This window comes from Arvicanthis niloticus, chromosome 12 (genome assembly GCF_011762505.2).
Source record: "Arvicanthis niloticus isolate mArvNil1 chromosome 12, mArvNil1.pat.X, whole genome shotgun sequence".
Taxonomy (NCBI): Eukaryota; Metazoa; Chordata; class Mammalia; order Rodentia; family Muridae; genus Arvicanthis; species Arvicanthis niloticus.
Window position 1 is genome coordinate 31,213,239 of NC_047669.1, and position 22,964 is coordinate 31,236,202.

The window sequence follows — 22,964 nt, forward strand, 5'->3', positions numbered from 1 at the left end:
GATACTTTCAGCACAGAGCAGGTTACACAATTAGCATGTCCAAATCAGTGGCCTTCCTTAATGCCAAAGACAAAGATATAAGAAATCAGGAGCCAATCCCATCCACAGTACCTCCCACCCCCAATTAATGTCACAAAATAAACTCTAACAAGGGGAATGAAAGAAAGACTGGACAATGAAAACTTTCAAAGACTGAAGAAGCAGAGTAAGACCTCAAGATCTACTTCTTCCCTATAGTGATGGTTTAAATAACCTCCGTACTCCCACCCATAAGCTTGGGTGTTTGAACACAGTTCAGTTGGTGGCACCATTAGGGAAGGTTTTGGTAGCATAGCCTTGCTGGTGGATGAATTACTGGGCATAGGTATTGACATTATGCAGTTTTCATCCTTCTATCTGTTCCCTGTCTGCCACAAGAGAAAGGAACTGTCAAATAATGATGACTTACTGAGTCATGAAAAGTAGAATGGCCATTATCAAAAGAAAACACAAACTGTGCTGGTGAAAATGTGAAGGAAAGGGAAAGGTTTACACAGCTATTATGGAGAACAGTGAGCGAGTTCTTAGGAAAACTAAAAATAGACTAGCTATCCTACTTTTGGATATACATACACAGAAATAAATAGACTAGCTATCCTACTTTTGGATATACATACACAGAAATCAGGCTGTACTCAAGTACTCATAACAACAGCTGAAATATGAGACCAACCTGCTTGCCTATAAGCAGAGAAATATTTGAAGAGATGTGGTATATACACGTGATGGATATAATTTAGACATGGAAAAAAACCATCATTTGCAGTAAGGTCAATGTATCTGGAAGACATTGTGGCAAGCAAAATAAATCGGACAGAAAAAAAATACATGTCCTTCTATATACAGAACCTTAAAAGTTGATCTGACTGTGGAACAGTGACTAATAGAATTGCATGGCAGCAGGGGTGATAGAGGGTGGGTGTAAACTGGGAACCCAAACACTTGACATAGAAAGAACTGGTATCAATATTCTATACTACAGTGGAGTAACTATATAGTTCATAAGAACCCATTCCTGTTACAAAGATAACCAAAAGAAATTGGGTGTTTCAAATATAAAATAAGGAGATTGGAATGCCAGCATGAGGTACAACCTTGGCTACCTCTGGAACATAGCTTCTATGTGCTGCGTCTTAGGAAACACATTCTAGAAGATTCACTTCAAAGACTCTGGTTTCTTATTAATCATAGATAATTCTTCAGCCCCAGATGAGCAGCATCAATTGTCCCAGTAAGATGAAGGTTTCACTTTAGTAGGTCTGGTCTCTTGTTAATGACAGCTAATTCTTCAGCTCTAGCTGACCAGACATCACAGATTCTCCAAATGGCCTGTTAAGAGTCTTTGCTTCCCTCTGAAACTTCACAAGCCAGGCTTCCCTCTCTGAACTGCTCGAAACACTTACCTTCCAAGCTCCTACAGAACAGTCCCCTGAGCTCTCAACACTTGATGTCTTTTCTAGACCAAAGTTTCAAAGTCTTCCCACAATCTTCCTTAAAACAGTATGGTCATGTCTGTCACAGTAGTATTCCACAATCTTAGTATCGATTTCCTTCTTTGTTAAGGATTTTATTACTGTGATAAAACACCATGAATGAAAGAAATCTGGGGAGGAAAGGATTTATTTGAGACAGACTTCCATATCATTGAGGAAGTCAGGACACGAATTTAAGCACAAGACAGAAACCTAGAAGCATGAGCTGATGAAGAGGCCATAGTGTGTATGTTTGTGTGTGTGTATCTTGCTCACTTTCCATGGCATGCTCAGCCTACTTTCTAATAGAACTCAGGACCACTAGCCCAGGAATGGCACCATGCACATGAGGTAGTCCCTCCCCACCAATCCTAATTCAGGAAATGCCTGCATGTTTCCTTACAGCTCAATCTGATGGAGGCATTTAATTAATTGAGGTTCCCTCCTCTTAGATGACTGTTGTCAAGTTGACATAAAGCTAAGCAAAGTTTGTATTTTAAAATTTATTGATCTTTATAGTACTATATTTTATTCTGTAAATGTGTTTTGGTTTTCATATAAAACATGTAACTAAGGCTGAGTATGGTGGCTCACAGCTGAAATTTCAGCTTGGGAGGCTGAGGCAGGTAGATTACTCTAAGGCTAGTATAGTCTACATAGTGAATTCAAGACTAGCCAAAGGTACACAATGAGAATCAGTCTTAGCCAGGCAGTGGTGGTGCAGCCTTTGATCCCAGCACTTGGGAGGCAGAGGCAGAGGCAGGCAGACTTCTGACTTTGAGGCTAGCCTGGTCTACAGAGTGAGTTCCAGGACAGCCCGGGCTACACAGAGAAACCCTGTCTCAAAAAAACAAACAAACAAAAAAACAAAGAACCAAAAAAAAAAAAAAAAAAAAAAAAGAGAGAGAGAATCTATCTTGAAAAAATAAGTTCATATATCACATTATTTGGATGTACTTTAATAAAAGTAAAAATTCATGTTGAAACTTTTATTAAATGTTTTCTTCATTAAAAGTGGAAATATATAATTACTCAATTTCAAGAACTCTGATCTAGGCTTCAGAAAGAGAAAATCACCCTCTTACCCACTATATTTAGCCTTTTCTGTTTGGAATGTTGAGAGCTCATAGCTAAAACCTTTGTAGGAAAAGGGAGAAGGTCCCAAGGAGGATCTGGGCATGTCCAGCCAGTTGGCTTATACAGAGAGAAAGGATTAGAGCAGCATTAGCAGTTACAAAGCCTCAATATCTACCTCACAAGCAACAGGGCTTCCACATGGGGATTCAGAAGTGAAACAAGAAGATAAGCCTTAGCTGTAAGCTGAGCAAATAGAGACTGACAGGGCCACGGCGGCACAAAGAGCTTGACAACCTATGGGGCAAGAGGCAGCTGGTACAGGACTTGGGATCTTGGTCTAAGCCACGTTCCTTTCACAACCAGCATCCACACTCTTGTTTTAGGCCATGCAGTTCCCACTGCGTCAGTACCTGGGGAATGGTTTCTGGACCTCTTACCTTCACACTGTCCTTCTTAAAACTGTACTGCTTGTAAAGCACTCAAGTGCATCTATCTGACAGTTTATTTCCAGCTCAGCCCTTCCAGGGAGTGGCAAGTTAGCATGACAGTGAACAGTGGATGATTTCCAAACAAGTAAGAATGCAAAAAATAACTGTAAATAAGAAAAATCAAACTACCCCACACCATTACACAAATGGTTGCTATACTATGTCTTTAGGTTACACTTTTGCAATTTCTTCTGAAGCTCAGCAAGATAATTTTCATGCTCTCGTTTCTAAAAGTGAGTCCCATGTATCTTATTTTTCCTTATCTTTAAGATGAATCATGCTGGTTGATCCCATTTCATGTAATTTGGTAAGAATGCCTATGGTAAGGTAGAGATTTAACCATTCCTTAGACATCAAGATTTAGTCAAAGACAAAGTTTTAAGTTGCTTGAATATTTGCCTTATTCCATTGTTTTAAAATTTAAAAGCCTTCCACACCACATCTCATATGACAGAGTATAGATACAAGATAAGAGTTTAGTAATTATTTTAATTAAAAAGTTTTAGCAATGATTGCCAGTTATATTATTCTGGGTAGTCATGAGAATTATAATGATAGTAATATCTTATATATAAATACATGGAAACTTGAAGAAGGAATGTGCAAACTTCATGGTAGCTTATAATTCACATTACCATGTAGGAGTTTGTAAACACACAGGCTTGAAGCTTGTTTCTATTACCCTTCGGGGCTATAAGACCTGGGACAAATCACTCTATTTTCTTACATTTTAATTATCTGTCACATAACTGCTCTGCCAATGAAGAGTCAGCTGGCTGCATGCAAACCTATTTTGAGAACCACCATGCACTTATAAGTAGGAAGTGTTGCTGAGAGGTGACTTACTGGCTACTGGCCCTCTAGCAGTAACACTACTCTAGTTCATGAAAAGTCATTATTGTTTTTATAAAAGGATTCTTATAAAGATGTCCTAAAGCCAGAGCTCTGACTTTTAGAATAGGGTATTATACAAAGATAAATAACAGTTATACAGTTCAATTAATAACTCAAAAATAAAACAACCTAATTCTCAGCACAGTCCCTCAACATCAAAAGGTAATGATGTCAAGATTTTGTAAATGTACAAACTGAGGATGGAGCAAACAACTCCACAACGGCTTAGGAGATTTAAAATACAAGTGGTAACTATGATAACATGGCAACCAACTTTCATGTAAATAAAGCTTTAAAAAAAGATGATTACAAAGAATACAATTTCTTATAAGTTCCAAAAAAACAAATAAAAATCTGAAATTTTATTTCTGAAGAATAATTTAAAAATATTTATCACAAAGGATGTTATATAAAATCTATGGCACAGCCAGATACTTAGGTCTTTCAGCCAAAACTTTTAGAGTCTTATTGCTTTAATGAAAGCAAAACGACTATTGCTAAGGCCTCGAAATCTGAGGGACAACCCAGACAATTTAACAATGACAGAGAGAGATGACCTTGGCAGGCAGAAGATATGGTTCCATGATTAGTATCTGGCAAGCTGTCACCATTTGTGTATCTGTAGGGTCAAATTAACATGATTTCTGGAACCTGGAGGCTGAGGAAACAATCTGCATATATGTCCTGTTGACTCATCAGGTATTCAGTTATGCAGTCCTATGTTTCAGAACTCTGCCACCCTGTGGCAGCTATAGGTCTTGGATGGAGCTGTTTATTCGTGGTTAGATACATGTAAAGAATATTATGCTTTGAAACATCATCAGTTTATCAGAAAAGACAATTGCCACAAATGCTGAAAATGTGCAAACATAGTTTGTGGGAGTTGTCCACCAACCAAGCACCATTACAAAGTGTCGTCATCTGAGTCATCACTCTTGGGTTTGGTAAGTCTTTCCAGCTCTTCTCCATCCTAAAAGGAGACAGGAAATGGGTAACTATTCGAGATGTTTTAATATCTTACTGAATTCATGAATCACAGGTTTATTCACTGAGTTGTGACTTTTAGTTTGTTAACTGTTTATATAATCTGGTCAAATTAAAGAGTTGAAATTGCTACAATTAGAAGCACAGGGGATGATCAAAAGTAAAGACGGGACAAGAGAGACAGCTCAGTGATAAAGAGCACTTACTGTTCTTGCAGGGGACACAGCTTTGGTTCCCAGCACCCACATGGCACTTTACAACTATCTGTGGCTAACAATCACCTGTAATCCCTGTCCCTGGGGGATCTCATGTTCTCTTCTTATTTCTGAGGGCACAAGGCATACAAATAATGTACACACATGGAAGCAAAACATTCATACACATAAAATAAAATAAACCTAAAAAATACTTTTTGTTTTATAATGAAAAACGTGAAGTGTATTCAACTCAGAGCAAGATCACCACCTGCAGGTCTTTCAGGGAAGTGATTAAAGGATGATATATGATTTGAAGAACTCTTGGTACTAATATGATTTTAATTCCTTAAAGGGCAAGGCAAGCAGTTATTATCAGCTCACTGGAAAGAACAGAGGACTCCCGAATGTACATTCTTGCTGACTCCTGTTTGGGAAACATGATCTACCTTTTTTTTTTTAATCTTAAAATCTGTTATTAAAATCTCAGAGATAAAACATGTGGACTTTATGAGCCCAGAAAATGACAGACTTTTCTGCAGAGAAAAATGGGCTCCTGATGTGAAGCAGTTCATCTTTGTGTGTTGACAAAAATTGTAAATTCAGAATAACTCTTTGTTTTAGAATATATTCTTATCTAAGAAAGCTCTTGTGAAAAACTATTTTCTTATGTGAAATAAACAGATAGCTATGGGGAAGATTAAGGTAACAAGTTTTCTGTCTCACATGGATTTATCAGTGTAAAAGATTAGCTTCATTTTTCCAACTCCTATGTAGTGGAAAACTACGAAACTGGGAGTCAGAGCACAGAGCCCCACTACTCGTTCTCTCACTCACTGTCTATAAAGTGTTTGGCTCACTCTCTAACCACTGAATCTAGGGAAGAGGATGAGACAAGGAATGAGTACTTTCAGGGTCTGCGGTTCTATGTGATACAATTACTTAGTGAACACACAAGATCCTCGGGGCACTCTGAGTCACACAGTCCTTGCCATCATCAGAAGTCTAGTGCATGATTTCTGTAAGTCACAGAGATCTAAGACACTTTCTGACACACTGATGCTATTCTCTTTCTTGAATACATGTGCTTTGAATGTAAGAATAAGTACGAGGTGCACTTGTACCAACTCACCCCACTGGAACGCTCCCAAAGACAGAATAAGTACGAGGTGCACTTGCACCGACTCACCCCACTGGAACGCTCCCAAAGGCAGCCACTTAGATCCCGGATCCTTTCTTGCCTAGGTGCGCACTCCAGATTTTGAGACTTGCTAGCATTATAAATAAATATGGAGAGGAGGACTGATGGGGCTTCTAGGAAAAAATCCAGGGAGGGCCTGAAGTCAAAGACCAGAACAGACACTGTTGTGATGATGACAGTTGTCACCTGGGCCATCAAGACATGAAACATGTTATCTAAGAATTTCAAGATAAAAGCCACTGAAAGGCCCTGGAAGGCAGTCACGAAAATAAGGGCTACTGAAAATGTATTGTGGCCATAAAAAAACCCACAGTTCTGAATCTGATCATGGTTACTGCTCTGAAGAACCAGGGTCAGACCATTAAAAACAATGCCAAAGAAATAAAGCTTGCTATTCTGTATGAAGATGGTCTCAGTGAGCTGTGTCCCCTCCTTCAGGATCTTCTCATTATAGATATTGGCCATTGAAGAAATAAAACACTGAACTATGATTAGAACGTGGCCCAAGCCCAAACGGATGTGACTAAAAACTCTGGCTGTGGTGTTCCACTGGACTTCGCTGAAAGTCCACTCCTTCGATGTACAATTGTCTCTTAGGGAACAGTCTCTCCTGAAATGAAGGCAGGAATTAGATGGGGTGAAGAAGGCATCGTGATGAAATCCATGTCCAGCCAAGTCATGCTGTGACGTTTTGGTACTGGCGGTTAGGGCGACGATAGACAAGAAGAGAATCAGGAGGGAGGCCCACTGGATCCAGTTCAGATGCCGCCTACACAAAAGGGAGAAAACAAGATTTTACCACCTCTGCTTTCATCACTCCTCTTTCCCCTGTTAAATGTTCTACTGCAAATTTGGGAACTTGAATACTTGGTTGAATAAACTATACCCAGTTGCTAGTATTCCCTTAATCCAAGTGCACTATAAACTTGAGGGGCCTGTGTCTCACACCCCAACCTTCTATTCACTTTCAGAATGCTTGAGGGACATTTTTAACTTCTCTTTCCTACAAATTACCTTGAATATGTAGGTGTAACACACCCTCCTATTTTTGAGGGCTATCTTGGATCTCTAACACAGTGATTTTTATTGTGATAAACTATAAATTCTGACAGAAGACCTTAGTTCAGTTTGCAAGAATCAGAAAAGGCAATACGGATAAGCTTTAGTAATCAATACAGATAAATTTTCTCAAAGAAGACTAGAGTCACGGCACACACATTGTTGAGGACATTAGCTACTGGGCCAAGGGCCTAACAATAAGCCACCATAAAACAAAGTACTAGAGGATAAGGAAAGAAAAAAATTACACTTGGGTAGCATTTCTTATAAAACCCAAAAAGGCTTTACTTATTGGCTGTACCGGACAATGAAGTTGTGGACTGTAGATGATGTGTACTGTTGTTCTACCTGGTCATTTACTCAGCTCAAAGACAAGCAATCAACAGGCAAACTGGGCAGATAAAGATGTGCCCTCCCTCCTGAGGGAGTTTACATTATAATCAGCAGAGAGCCATACGCTAAGTGATGACAGACTTGAGACTTAAGATCCTGGGGGGTATACCGAGGACAGATACTTGTAGAGGTAGGGCAGAAAAGCAACTATGCAAAGGCCACAAAGAAGGTGCATCTATCTCTCAGTCGGGAAGCATCTGTAGGGCCCATAAGATGGGGAACGCTAAGCAAAAGCAGAAGTGTCAAAGTGAGAAGTACAAGTGAGAAGGATGTTATCACTAGAGGATTTACCAAGTGCCTAGGACACTGTAGGCAATTCCTGCACTTAGGGAAAAAGCTAAGTGAGAGGTTAATGCTTTCCTTGCTCCTGTGTTTATGAAAGAATAAGAAAGATTTGTCATGGCTTTGTGTATCTTCTTCCTCCTAGACAGCTACAGCTTTTAAGACTCATTCTAAACTCCCAGAAGATATGCAGAAAAATGAGTCTGACTTCAATTCCACAGCTCCATTCTCTGAAAGTGCTAAATACGTACAGTAGCTTAGGAAGCAGCATCTCTGTATATCATGCCTTCTCATGTATGATTTTCACATAACTAGATTTAAATTCCAGTGACGGGGTTAGTCATAGCCCTACGACATGGGGTTAAACCACGAAGAGCCGCAGCACTGCTGAAGGTGCAGGTGTCACACAGTGAAGCTGTAGGAAGTAATGACTGAAAAAATGTAGACAGAGAATGGATATCTGATTTATGAAAATAATTATAATGAATTGCTGTACATGGCAGATGAGGAACTTTATAGCTTTCAGAAGTTTTTCATACTGGCAGCTATAGATTTTCTGCTAATATTGTGAAGAAAAGGATCTAAAGGAAAAGCCCTGAAATAAAGTCAAAAGTAGCCACTGCAAATAACTATTGATTCAAGCTAGTGCTGTAGGGAAGATAAAAGTTACTAAGAATTTGGATACACATGGGGTATTTTCAGAAAACGAGTATGTTTCATAAACGACTCAGCTGAGGATCTGTGCATAGGTGATGACTTGACCTCACATGACTGAATTCCTGTTCAGTTAGTGAGACAGCAGGAGCTCACTGAGCAGACCCCTCCACTGCCCTGTAGGACAGTGGCTGATGCTCAGAGTGTAGCTGGATGGCTGAGGGCTTCTGTTCTCATAAACATTAATTTATGTCTTAGATTTTTTTTTTTTTACAAAATGATCTCATAGTCTCTTACAGATTAATACATAAATGATAAATTATGAAAAGAATTTATTTTGTTTAAATACTTTACCATATTTTGTGTGTGCATACACATGTGTGTGCATGCACACAGGCACATGTGAAGGGCAGAGGACAACTTGCAGAAAGGGTGCTCCTTCTACCATGTGTGTCCTAAGGACTGAACTCAGATCATCATCTTCACAGCATCACTTTAACCCACTGGGCCATCTGCCAACACTGAGATTTTAACTGTCCACTATGTGAGGAGCATGACAGAATCTCCTCCCCCTTGGCTCTATCCTCCGTGTGAATCACTCCTTTGCCCCTTGTCTCTAGGTGTGTAACCTCCCTGGCAGTCACTCAGCACCTGCCTGCTCTCTGATAATACTGTTGAGGTATCACAATGTTTGCAGAGAAGTTACCCTTATTTCACGTAATAGTGCAAAGGGAGTGTGGTACTGACAGTTTAACCTTCCAGAGAGACTGGAAGGTGTTTCCTCTAAGTGGAATGCTGAAAATTCTCAACTTAACAGGGAAAGGAAAAAATATGTTAGGGTTGTTAAGGTCTCTTATGAAAAAAATATCTGTTCATGAAGTTGAAGAAAAATGAAACAAACCTATCCCAGTTTTAGTGTTACAAACTATACAATGATCTCAAACTAGAAAAGCTACGGTGATGTATGTGGCTAAGTGTTTAGTTCAAATGAAAATGAATGTTGTGTGTGTGTGCACGTGTGTGTGTGCATGTGCGTGTGTGTTGGGGGTAAAAATCAGCACAATGCAGTGTTTAGCACTGTTCAAGCATCCAGTTTGGGAACTGACACAGTTCCCATCACTAAGAGGAACTACTGTGTAGCAAGCCGAGTTTTAGTGGATTGAAAGTATTTAAAAAGATAGTTCAGGTGCAGAGTTTATTATTCCTAAAATAGGAATATTTACATTGTATTAGGCAGGATAAATAATTTAAAACTATTTGTACAGCAATTACATTATATTAGGCAGCATATGCCACATAAAGCACTTTGAAAATGTGGCAGATTACATGAGGATACTACATGTCATTTAAGGGACTTTCACATAATATTTGGCATTAGAACAAATCCTGCAGATTCTTAGAGGCAACTATGCATAATTTATAATCATTAGCTTACCTAGTAAGTGAGAGATCAGGTTAAACGGTGTCAGATAAGAGCAGTTTTATTGTGTTTCTACTGTATTTAAGCAATGCAGAGAATAAAACAATAAAAGGACTCATCTGACTGCTTTCTCAAGAAAATCACACCAAACACCTTTCCTAGTAGCACTGAACGAGTTCCCAGAGATAGAGTTATGACGAACCATAAAGATTTCTCAAGTGAATGCTTTTGGAGAAAATTACTGTACTAATTAGTAATACTTCTGTTTTCTGCTTCTATTGGAGAAAACTTATACTTGGTAGATAAATTATTACTGATCATTTTTATTTTTTAACCCTAAAACCTCAACACTCAAGTAATGCATTTCCCAGAACCAAGTAGACACAACTATGCTTATGTAAGAACAAACCCGTGAGGGAAGCTTTGAAGCATAATGTCTGGCATCCGTTTCCACTCTGAATAAACCTGGGCAGTGGGACAGAGCGGTAGGGAAAAGGGCTAGCAGACGAGCCTGACACCCTGAGTTTGATTATGGAATCTCACAGTGGTAGGAATGCACATTTCTGTGAGTTGTCCTCTGATCTCGATACGAGTGGTACAGCACTACGCACGCACATTTAGCATACCCACATCACATCCCCCTATACAAATTGTTTGCACAGAGCTCTACGGAAAAGATACAAAAAAAAAAAACCTAGCTGATTTCTCCATGTTCTATGAATGAAGTACATAGTGTATTATTCAGTGACAGTCTTAATGCAGTTTCTGGAAGGGACTCAAAAGCACTGCCAAGGGCCTGCAATGCCTGGGGGATGTTCTCATTTGCTTTCTATTGCTATGATAAACACTGTGACCAAAAGTGTTGGGGAGGAAAAAGCAACTTGGGGAGGAAAGTTTATTTGGCCTACATAATCATAATCACAGTTCCTCCCTGAAGGAAGCAGAAACCCAAGCAGGGCAGAAAACTAGAGGCAGGAACTATATAGAGATCACGGAGGAAGCTGCATACTGGTGGTGTGTTCTCCATGGCTTACTTAGCCTGCTTTCTTTTGCCACCTGCTGGGGAGTAGTATTGCTGGCAGTGAGCTGGTTCCTCCCAATCCCATATCAATCATTAATCACGATAATGCCCCCAAAGGCTTGCCTACAGACAATCTGATGGTGGCATTGTTTCAAACCAAGGCTTCTTTTCCCAGATAGCTCTAGCTGTGGCAAGCTGACATAAAAAGAACAAGGGGTATCACTGACTAATAACTCAAAAGAGGTAAACATTCGTGGGACTTGCCTTTTTGTTAGCCTGCAGTGTCTAGTGGGGGTACTTCTGTCACATTACAGGGTAACTCTATCGAGACTCATATATATGTCTATATATGTATATATTTCAGGAAACTTCTACAGTAGTTTGCCTGGCTGAAGCAGGTGGACTATGAGTTCCAGGCTATTGTGAGTTACAAAGTAAGATCTTGTCACAAGATCTTAAAAAATACTATTTAAAAAAATACTAAAAATTAAAATACTGATCAATGGTAATCAAATACCCAATGGCAGAGGATTTAAAGAGCACTAGAGCTGCTTTCCTCACTGGATAAACAAGGTGTCTAATATACACAGCTAATTAGAAATAAAATTGTGGTCTATGGAGTCTGAGGCTCAGCATTCTGTGTCAACTGTCTACAGCCAGACTGGCCCACTTTAAAGGCTGGCGTGTGCTTGCACTCTGGATTACTTACTTCAGCACTATCCTGAATAGAAGAGCTGTTGTTATAATGCTAAAATTCGAGAAGATAACAGCCATGGCCTAGAAAGAGAGAGAAGATAGAATTACCATCCAAGCCAAGCACGGACCTCAGGACCTCCCGGCTTGCTGTTCACCTGACACAGAGCTTTTTAGTCACACAGCAGAGGGGTTATTAGGGCAGCTGTTTCACTGGGGGATTAAATTCCATTTTATTGCTTGGTAAATTTATGCAGATATCATCAACTTATTGTCAGATTTTGACATTATGTGTTTAAGTTTGGTAAAGGTATGTATAAATGACCTAAATGTATATAGATAAAAAAAAAATACAAAAGCTAAAGGAGAAGCATACTTTAGGTTTTTTATTTTAACAGCTGCCAAGGTGCTTTATAGACTTCTTAAAAATTATTATTTTTGTGTGTAGTTCTGGGAATCAAGTAAGAGCTGTTCACACCTTACCTCTGAGCTCTAACCATACTCCCCTTAGAACTGTTTAATAGTGGCTTTATGGGCAAAGAGAAGGGAACATGCTAGGCCTATTTATATGTATTTATACATACATATATTTGTATTGTGCAGAATATATGAAATTCTACCATTGTTAACCTATAACTGGATCTGGCAATACTGATATTCTTTAACAATAATCAAAAGGTATGAGTTATTTTTCTTTACTTCTTGCTATCACTTTAGGGTGAATAAACAGAGAAACCAGGTGTGCTGTTATCTATCTGTGGTGTTAGCATTCAGAAGAAGATCTTGAGCTCTCGTGTAGTTATCTGAGACATAGTAAAACTCTGCACGAAGAAATCAAATAAGCGAATACCACAAACTACCCAGTCTTATATAACTACTAATAAAAGCAAACACAGCTACAACAGTTAAAAACAAAACAGTGAAACTGAATAAAAGTAGTAGTAATTCTAATGTTTTTCTATTGAATTTTATAATAATAATTAGTCAATCATATTTATTTACTGGTCATAAAAAGTAGTAATTTACTATGTATACTAATGTATAATGATTGAATCAGGGTAATCAATGTTTCCAGCTTCCCAATTCCTTATTATTTGTCTGCCTGGGAGACTATGAGGGGATTTTCTTAGTGCACCTCACTGTGACACAATGTTTGTGAGCTTCAGATGGAGAGAAGAGGAAGAGATGATGAGGAAAGAGGCTGCTAAGAGTAAGGAAGTGGTAGCGCTGAGTGGTCACACAGGAGCAGTGCAAATGCACAAATCTGGCTGCTTCCTGTGTTATCAACAGAGAATGCATCTAATTATAGTCCTTGTTCTAAAACTTCTATGTACCTTTATTTAATTCCTTAAGCAGAATTAGGCAAGAAATTCATAGAATAAATCGTATAATCTGTTTCGTAATATTTGTGGTTGTAGCTGCTCGGGAAGAGCCAAGCAATAATTACGGAAGAAGAATAAGGAAGTTGCAATTTGGTTAATACCGGGCTTGTAGGAATGGGTATAAACGTATAGCTAATCTGTTAGTTTCCAATAAAATATAAGTAATATTTACTATTGAATATGAATAATCACGTTGCTGTGATAGGAATTATCAAATGTGAAAAGGTGTAAAGTAGAATTTAGTAGTAGGTATGCTACATGAACTAAGCAGTTACTATCATTACAAATCACACTGAAAAGGGAAAATAAAATAGACATCTAGGGTGGATGGATGGAGGGAACTGTGTGGAAAAGGGAGTCAGGAGAGGAACAGGAAGGATCAAGTGTAGGGAGGATACTGGGAGGGAGAAGTAGGAGAGAGAATTAGAATCAGTGGGGGTATCTCTGGGACAAGTAGAAATCTAGAACAATGGAAACTCCTAGGAATCTATAAGGGTCACATCAGCTAAGACTCCTAGCAATAGGGGATATGGAACATGAAATGGTCAACTCCTGTAACAAGTCAAGACTTCCAAGGCAAGATGGGGATACCATCCCAGATACAAAACCTTCCAATCACATTTTTTTTCTGCCTATAAGAGGTACAGAGATAAAGAGGGAGCAGAACGTGAGGGAATGGCTGGGCTGGTCAAGCAACGACTGGCCCAACTTGGGTCTCATGCCATGAGAAAGAAAACCCACCCCTGACACTATTAATAATATTCTGCTATATTTGCAGACTGGAGGCTAGTATAACAGTCATATAAGTAGCTTTACCCAGCAGTCTATGAAAGCAGATGCAGAGAGACTCAAAGCCAAACAGTAGGTAGAATACAGGGAATCTTGTGGAAGAGGGGAGGGAGGACTGGAAGAGCCAGAGAGGTCAAAAAACACTGTAAGAAAATCTACAGAAACAACTAACCTGGGCCCATAGGGGCTCAAAAAGACTGTTGAACAGAGGGCATGCATAGGATGGACCTAGTTCTACATGTATGTAACAGATGTACACTTTGGTTCTCACATGGAACCCCTAGTAGCAGGAAGAGGGGCTGAGTCTCTTTTCCCTAACTGGATGGCTTTATCTAGCCTCAATAAGAGAAGATACACTTACTTAGTCTTATTTCAACTTGATATGCCAAGGTGGGTTGATATCCTTGGGAGGTCTTCCCATCTCTGAGGAGAAAAAGAGGAGGGCCTAAGGAGAAGGGAGAGGAGAGGGAGGAACTGGCAAGAGAAGAGGGAGGGGAAGCTCTGATTGGGATGTAAAGTAAATAAATTAATAAAAAAAAAAAAAAAAAAAACCAACAAACAAAACAAAAGACAAAACATCCCCCATATCGCAGAGCAGACAGGAACACAGGCATTCAGTTGGCCTAAGCACCTGCCTTTGAGCTGAGTCAGCATGCTTTCTTTTATTTTATAGACATAAGAATTGAAGCAGAGGACAGCCAGGGCACTCCAGCCACACAGATGTCCACATGTGGAAAAGCACCAAGCACGTGATTCCTGTTATGTTCTCTTGCTCCTCCTTTTCATCCGTTTCTAAAGCAGATCAGGGAGGCTTCACATAAAGGATCAGTGCCAATAAAACTACTACTTATAATGAAAATAACAGAGGCAATAAAAAAATCCTACTTTAAAAAATATTGAGGGAAGAGAACAATGGAACCCAAACTAACTACAGGTGAAAGTAGAAAACAGATTTTTATTTATGTGTGTGTGTGTGTGTGTGTGTGTGTGTGTGTGTGTGTGTGTGCAAGGATCTTTACATAGCCCTGGCTGTCCTGGACCTCACTATGTAGAGCAGACTGGCCTCAAATTCTCATAGATCTGTCTGCCACGACTTCAAAGCCCTAGCTAGGACTGAAGGTGAGTCACCGCCCAGGCAGAAGACTTTCAGTTGTGATTGCCATTGCCTTTCCAAATTAAAATAAAAGATGTATCAAAAGTGAGGATTCTTAAAGTGAGTATTCCTAGCATTATCAGCTGAATTGATATAGTTCCACACTCTTAAGGAATCTGTACGTAAGGTTAATATAGAAAGGGGTGAGCAAGATGGGAAAAGGTACTTAGAGCCACCTGATGATCCGAGTTTGATTGATCCTGGGACTCATATAGCGGCCAGCCACAAGCTCTTCTCTGCCCTCCACTTTCTGCCATGGCACATGTGTACACATACACAAATGCATACATAAATGTAAAAAAATAGTAAGAAAAAGTCATATAGTAAATATGGGTATAAACACTTACAAACAGTAAATGGATAAGCTACATTAAAGAGAGGTCCATCAGCTATATTATTTTCTGAATTAATTCTGGAAGTCTGAGTGGAGGTCTTGAATGGCCATAAGAGAGCTCAAATTAAAGGGAGACTGATCATTTACACAAATCATGGTGACTTCTGAGTCCTTGTGCCTGAGAGTAATCCCCCACCCCACCAAAAAGCCAGCACAGAAATCATGAACAATGGGAAGACCTGGCACAGACAGGAAAATCAGTATTCAGATGGTTCTAGAGAAGTGTCAGGAAGGCCAGTGGAAAATGAGAAAAAGGAAGATCAGTTTGGGGACTCATTTCTTTGTGTCTTTTCAATGGCATTTCCTGTTTCACTGTTACTTACAGGCTGAAGATAGGATAGAACATAGAAGACAATCAAGTTGTCCAGGAAGTACAGAAAGGCAGGAATGGACCACTTCATGAAACTTGAGAATTCCTTCCAGGAAGTACATCTCAAATGTCTACTTTGATGATCTTCTGAAGAAAGAAATATACGAATCATACACAGCAATCATACAACAAGCAAACAATCTTCAATGAGAATGCTTATGCTTCCATTGAAAGTACACTAAACTTGATTACTAGTATAATTCTGTAAACTGGGCTTTATTAAATTGCCTCTGTAAGTGACTTCAGGTTTACAGAAGTAAAAGATAATATGGCATTTATTAGTATCTCTTTTCCCCACCTGTGTGGCAATGAACAATCAACTAAACCCTAACAGAAACAGAACCATAATTTTAGAAACTCTAAGTGACTTCAGATAGACTTGTATGTTTTACTACTATCAACAGAGTAAGTACAAAACAATGAAGACTTTATGCTTCTACTCTCCCCTTAAGGGGTGATCAGAGAAGGGAACCAGTAAGTGAAAATTTCTATGCATGGACTATGAGATGGTTAACTTTTGCTAATCCTGGTTTTAGCTAGTATTCCTGCTCCAGACTTCCAGAGACTTAGGGAGGCATGCTGTGATAGAAATAAAATGCAAAGAAAGAGACAAGGTCATTCATTTAAACCCTTCAAGCAATGAACACATTTCATGAAATTATGAAATGCACTTAACTGACTAGAAACTCATCACAGGCTGAAACTGTGTGGTGTCAAGACTTCCTGTGCAAGCACTTTAATGCTCTAAAAGCTCTGCTTAGTTCACATGAGATGAAAGAGCAATATGATAGTGCCAAAGCCCATAACTGGGAAACTGAGATAGAGAATTAAGAAAAACCCACTGAGTAAATCCAACCTAGCAACAGTGATGAGGGCAGGACACTGGGAAATGCAATGGAAAATCTCCTAGCTCCCCACCTTCTAATACAACTCTCCTAACATTTTCTTTGATCCTGTTTCCGACCTATAAGATATACTCAAGCTTGGACTTGACTAAATGATACAAACGCTGCACCAGTTCTAATGTTTCTTGATAGCATGATTTAGGAAATAGACAGTATTAGCAATTACCTTTCTTTATAACACAGAGTGACACAAGTATACAGAGAATCAGCTTCATCAGCTCTGAGCACACATTCACCGTAGTAGGGAGATAGTCATACTTGTTCTCTGAAATGTGACAGAAAAATTTAAAATCAAGTTTATCCTGCATGTTTTTAAATGTAATTAATATATTTTAAATTTAAAAATCATACTTAATGCTTGTTACATTAAATGTCTTTTAGCTGGCACAGTTTTTCTCAACATTTGGATAAATATGTTAGGAGGTTAGGATCAAGAGCAAAGAAAGTCCCATGGGAAGGAGGCAGAGACTGACTTCTAACCAGATGACTACCATTCAGCACCTGACTCACCAACAGTTATGAATTTACCAGCTGAATCAGTATTTAGCCTGACTTACTTGTCTTATAAAAATTAAGGTATATTTTGCCAATGGCACATCCTTTTTTGTTGTTGTTTTGTTTTTCAAGACAGGGTTTCTCTGTGTAGCCCTAGCTGTCCTGGAACTCACTCTGTAGACCAGCTGGCCTCGAACTCAGAAATCCACCTGCCTCTGCCTCTCAAGTGCTGGGATTAAAGGTGTGCACCACCACTGCCTGGCTTTTCTAAATACTTAACAACAACTTGCATTATAATAGTGACAAGAACAAACAGAATCTTTATTAAGTACTATTTTTAGAAATGCATTTCTCCTTCTTTGCCAACACTTGGAAGCTTCTCTTAGTCATTCTCTTTGTCATACTTGACAAACATGGCAGGTGGTTTGCCAACTTAACCTCTCTCCAATTTTCTCCCTCTTTGCTGCAGAATCCCTTGAACATTAAACATATGCCAAATTGACTACTTGCTGTTTCTAGGTACAATCTATCAACCTCTACAGCAGCATTTGACAACCCAGATTATAATTACTTATTATGCTTATGAAACTCCTAGAAAGTAAATGTCTTATGACGAACAGACCAGACTTTGTCACATTCATACAAGACATTTAATAAACATCCAGCTGAATTGAAGTATTTGCCCGTTCAACTATATGCACCATTTGAAGATGAGTTCAGATACCTCCTCCCTTTACTCATTTTAAAGAGGGACTTAAATCACACTGTTACCCTTAAAAGACACTTTTCATGATTTCTATCATGAGATACAAACAAATGAACTGTAATGAGACACGAGGAGGCTCAGATTACAATAGTGAACACTGTGTCAATGGTATTTAGTGCACTTTTACTCTTTATTAGTTCTTTCTGGCACTCCTCTCACAGATAATCCCAAAGTGTATGACAGTGTGGATGGCCTCAGTCCACTATCTTTTACATATACTTAGAAGTGGCTTTCCTCTAGTTCTAGAGAAAGGAACGATGGATGGTCTTACTATCTGCCCATTCTCCTGTCAAACTCTGTCCTTCTCAGGATTAGTTGCAATACCTACCTATGGTGACTCCAGCACAGCCCTTTATTCCTCTATTAACCTGACTTTTAGCATTCATAAAGCTTAAAGATTGATACATTTAATGTAAGACACCAGGCCCTATCACACATCTTCCTCTCTATAGAAGTCAACACTCATTTGGCTTCTTACTTTACTATTGTAGTCAAATTACTCATTTTCTTTTTTCAAGACAGGTTTTCTTTGTGTAACTTGGCTGTCCCAGAACTAGCTCTGTAGGCTAGGCTGTCCTCAAACTCAGAGATCCTTCTCCTTTGCCTCCCAAATGCTGGGATCAAAGGTGTATTCCACCACCACCTGGCTCAAATCACTCATTTTCTGATAAATATCTTCTAGTTACAAATGCTATTGGCCTTGTTTTAATTGGTATCTTTTCATGGCACCGCACTTTTGTCTTATCTCTTTTGGATAACTGGTTAATCTTCACTGTCATCTTTATTAGATGTGGAGTCCCCTGTGACATACCTGAAGGTGCATTTGTGGGGATGTTTCCAGAGAGCTTTACATGAGGGAAAAAAGCATGCTGAAGGTAGTGAGGCAAACTATCCTAAGTCCTTGGGTCCAGGTTGACTAAGAAGGGGAAACAGAGAGAGTGAGCTCTCTGGTAGGACGTCTGTCCCTGATTCCTGTGGATGTGGTGTGACCAGCTGCTACCTCACACTCCTGCCACGATGCACTTTGTCTTCCCACACTGTGAGCCAAAACAGACGTTCCCTTCCTTAGCTTGTGTGTCCTAGCTCTCTTACATTCCAAGCAACAAAAACATGGGATTTTTTTTTTCTTTGAGGGTGGTCCCCACCTCTCTTCCCTTTCCCAACCCTCTTTCTCTCCCAGGCCACTTGTATGTAGACCTTGAACATCTGCCTCCCGTGATCCTTCTGCCTTCACCTCCCACATCTTGAGATTAAAAAGCTATCAAATGCATGTGACCCTGGATCCCAGCTCTAATGAATTCTTAATGTTCAGAATGTTGGCCTTGCACTTAATGTAATTCTCATTGCTCTGTCGTCTCATCTGCACAAGCTGCTGCTCCTAGAGTCTAAATATCAGTTCAAGAATAACTGAGATCTAAATCCTGTACCATTTAGTTTAAAGCTCACCAAATACATCTACGAGTAACTACCTCCTTTTACTCCTTTCCTAGGTGTTACCTTTATGGCATTTGTGCTGGTCATTGTAATACATTACAATAAATAGGGCATATCTCCTGGCTTCATGGAAGGTAAATACCTGAAGACTAATTTTTTTCAAATTTGACCCAATTTACTTTTCCTACTAACAGTCCCCATATTTGAGCTAAAAACATTATCGAACTACTTGGAACTTGAACTGGAAAGATTTGAAATATCCAGTATTTTATCTCCTTTAACCCTCACACTCAACACACTGTCCAATTGAGTGTTTTTGTGTGTTTTGAATATTTCTTGACTCTCTTGTCTATATTCTTATAGCAGGATTGGTTAGTCTTCATCGCCTGTGGCTTGACTTTCAATAATCTCCTATCTAACTAGCCTTCTTTCAGTGTATTTATTCAACTGGCAAGCAGCTATAATCCTTCAAATGTTTATTTGCCCAGACCCTAGGCAGAACATCACAGCTTGACATATGAAACCCTTAACAATGTGCTACTTCTCTCTCTAGTCAACCCCCACCTCCTTTTTGTTTGTTTGATTTTTTTTCAAGATAGGGTTTCTCTGTGTGTGTAGCCTTGGCTGTGTGAAACTGAATCTGTAGACCAGGGTGGCCTTGAACCCACAGAGATCTACCTGTCTCTGCCTCCCACATGCTGGGATTAAAGGTGTGGGCCACTATCACCTAATACATCCTAACTACATATTCTCCCCCAATTGTTTATTCTTTTGCCTCTGTTCCTTTTTCTAAGTTGCTGTCTTTGATCTCAATGCCCCACATCCCTGGTCTTCTGTGAAATCAACTGAGTGGCGTCTAGTCAGAAGTGGCCCTGCTTCCTCTGCACTGCTCACCATCCTTTCCCAGACATATGCAGTACTTTTTCATAGACTATCTCTGCATCTTGGATATAGTCTTTTTATTGCATTTCTTATAATAGACTTCTATAACATATTTACATGTTTATCTCTTCTAATAAACCAAGTTCTTAAGATATGGTCTGTATCTTACGCACTTTGACCTCTGTGACTGTGATGGCCAATATTACCAAGGATCTAGAACCATTTAAGATGATTCATACCTGTGAGGATTTATCTCAGATTAGCCTCTGAGCATGCCAATAAGAGACTATGTAAATTAGCCTGAGGTGGGAAGACCCACCTTACCTGTGGGCAACAGCATTTCCTGGGTCTTAGACTAAATAAAAAGGTGAAAATGAGCTGGGTGTGACTTTGAAAAGAATTTAAAAAATATTTTTCATGTAATATCATGTGAATGGGTGGAAGAATTCTAGCTAGGTGGCAGAAGACTACAGTGGAAAAAGTGGATTTAGATCTGGGGAGTACATTTCAACTTTCTGGGACTAAAGCTATAGTCAGTTTTGAATTGCCACGTGGATGCTGGGAACTGAACCTACAGACTGGAGAAAAGCAGCCTGTGTTCTTTGCTTCTGGGCTATCTCTTTAGCCCCAAGCATATTCTATCTCTTCTTGCTTGATGCCATGTGAATAACTGCTACAAGCTTCCATTGCCATGACCTCCTTGCCTTGGTGGTGAACTCTACTCTCAGATAGTGAGCCCAAAGAAGCCTCTTCCTTTAACCTGCTTTGGGCAGGTATTTTGTCAGAGCATCAAGGAAAGAAATTAATATACTATCAAAACGGAGCCTAGGGCCTGAAAGATAAATATTATCTGAAGTTAAGGCTTATATTCACAGGTAGGAGCTCAAGTAGGCCACTAAAAGTCATGCTGTCATGATTTTATAGTTGTCAATGGTTAAGAAGTAACCAATGCAGTTTTGTAGAATAAAAAATTTGCATAAACCATTAAATTAAAAAATAGGTTTCATGAGTATACATACCAAACTTTTAATTTTTACTGTCCCATTGATAAAAATACTTATACTGACTCACACAAATGCCAAGAAACTAAACAAATATATTGTATTTCCAAATAAGCTACAATTGTACGTTTTGCTAGAGATCCAGAAACACTTTGTTGGGTGAAGTATAATCAGATGTTATGATACATTGTGCTTTGCTTTGAACTTGAATGATCCAAATTTCACCCAGGGTCAAAAAATCTTGCCAAGGAACACAAGGTTAAAGTTTAAAATTTAAATACACTTTATCGTTGACACAAAACATAGTACTTTAAAAGGTATCATAAGAATACCAGACAAATGACTAAAAGTAAGGCATACACATTTACATTTTAACTCACCTTCATTGGCAGAATATTTTACCAGTAAGATGCGACTTGAACTTAGAGTAATGAATACAATGCCTAGCAGTAATGTGTACAGAGTTGGTAGGCCTAACCCAGAGCGCCTGAAGCATTTTCTTTCCATTCCACTGGTTTTTAATTGTCTTAACAAGAACACTTTCATGAGCAGCCCTGTTGGCAGACCTAAGGATTAAAGCACAATGCAAATACTGAAGACTGTGCATAACAAAAAAGGAAACCTGTAGTCGTTTGGCCACAATTGCATCAGCACTAAAACAACTGAAGAGAACAGAAAGAACTTAAAGGAAATGAATGCTATTGCCAAAATCTGATAGGAGGGGCGATTATGGAGACAGTTAGGGGATGGCCACATTGGAAATCAGTTAGGAAGTACGTAACTGAGAGTTTGGGACTACAGAAAAGCACTTTATTCATATCCACTTTGGTCCATAGGAATGAATTTTGACATGTCTTGGGGGGGGGGGTTACTCTTAATAACAGCTCTTCCTTCAGAGTAGAAAAAGAGCTTACTGGGAACGATTCTTTTACAGAAACGACCATAGTGCAAATAGCTGAAACACAGCTAATTACTTTTACTGAACCAGGATGGGAACAGAAGGCACATCTTGGGTCAGTGAGCCTAACTGGTCAGTCTTTCATGACAGATGGACACGAAATTCCAGGCAGGGTAAATACTTGCCCAAAGAGCACAAGTAGGATGGGCTCCCAGAGCCGTCAAGGGCCGCAGAGACAGGCCCAAATTAGAGACCCGGTGGGTGGAAGCGTACAGAAGGCCAATGGTCAGCACTCCTCCACCACTGTCAGGTTTCCCTCGCTGGCAGGGAAACCCTCCCACACATGCGCAACAGGAATAGCGGGCGGCTCCCTCGGCCCCTAAGACGCTCGAGCAACACTGCCCTCGAGGGCGCGGTTACCTCAGTAGCTCAGGGAAGGTTCTAGTGGAAGAACGGACATCATAGAGCTGAGATAGTGACTGCTTAGCTCCGTAGTAGCAGCAGTAGGTTTTGAAGGCCCACTGGTGGAAAAACTATGAGCCGGGAACAAAGGCGAAAGAAAGAAAGAAACAAACAAACAAAAAAAAAAACCCTCCCGCTTCCTTCCAGGGCTGGAACACAAAG

At 39.5% G+C, this 22,964-nt stretch overlaps 1 protein-coding gene across 7 annotated transcripts; it reads right to left on the bottom strand.

The window, feature by feature from the left end:
• Positions 1–3,545: 3,545 nt before the first annotated feature.
• On the bottom strand, positions 3,546–22,906 carry Slc35a5 (solute carrier family 35 member A5). 7 transcript variants are annotated; one of them, XM_076942991.1, is made up of 7 exons: positions 22,761–22,906; positions 21,823–22,008; positions 17,031–17,129; positions 15,913–16,043; positions 11,888–11,955; positions 6,338–7,118; positions 3,546–4,940 (listed from the first exon to the last, which is right to left on the bottom strand). In XM_076942991.1, the coding sequence occupies exons 2-7, from the start codon at positions 21,986–21,988 to the stop codon at positions 4,875–4,877; spliced, it is 1,311 nt and encodes a 436-aa protein (XP_076799106.1). In that variant the 5' UTR covers positions 21,989–22,008; positions 22,761–22,906; the 3' UTR covers positions 3,546–4,874. The 7 variants fall into 7 exon arrangements, with proteins under 7 accessions (XP_076799106.1, XP_034370855.1, XP_076799107.1 ...); XM_034514964.2 differs by having other exon boundaries at positions 15,913–16,046; XM_076942992.1 differs by lacking the exon at positions 22,761–22,906 and adding an exon at positions 22,526–22,739 and having other exon boundaries at positions 15,913–16,046.
• Positions 22,907–22,964: the final 58 nt, after the last annotated feature.

What these genes read in the sequence shown, in the direction of transcription:
- Slc35a5 (XM_034514964.2), bottom strand. Translation starts at nt 21,988, where the DNA reads ATGAAAGTGTTCTTGTTAAGACAATTAAAAACCAGTGGAATGGAAAGA. An exon ending in AAAATATTCTGCCAATGAAG is followed by an intron (nt 17,130 to 21,822) that starts GTGAGTTAAAAT and finishes GTCACATTTCAG; the next exon opens with AGAACAAGTATGACTATCTC. An exon ending in ACTCTGTGTTATAAAGAAAG is followed by an intron (nt 16,047 to 17,030) that starts GTAATTGCTAAT and finishes TTCTTTCTTCAG; the next exon opens with AAGATCATCAAAGTAGACAT.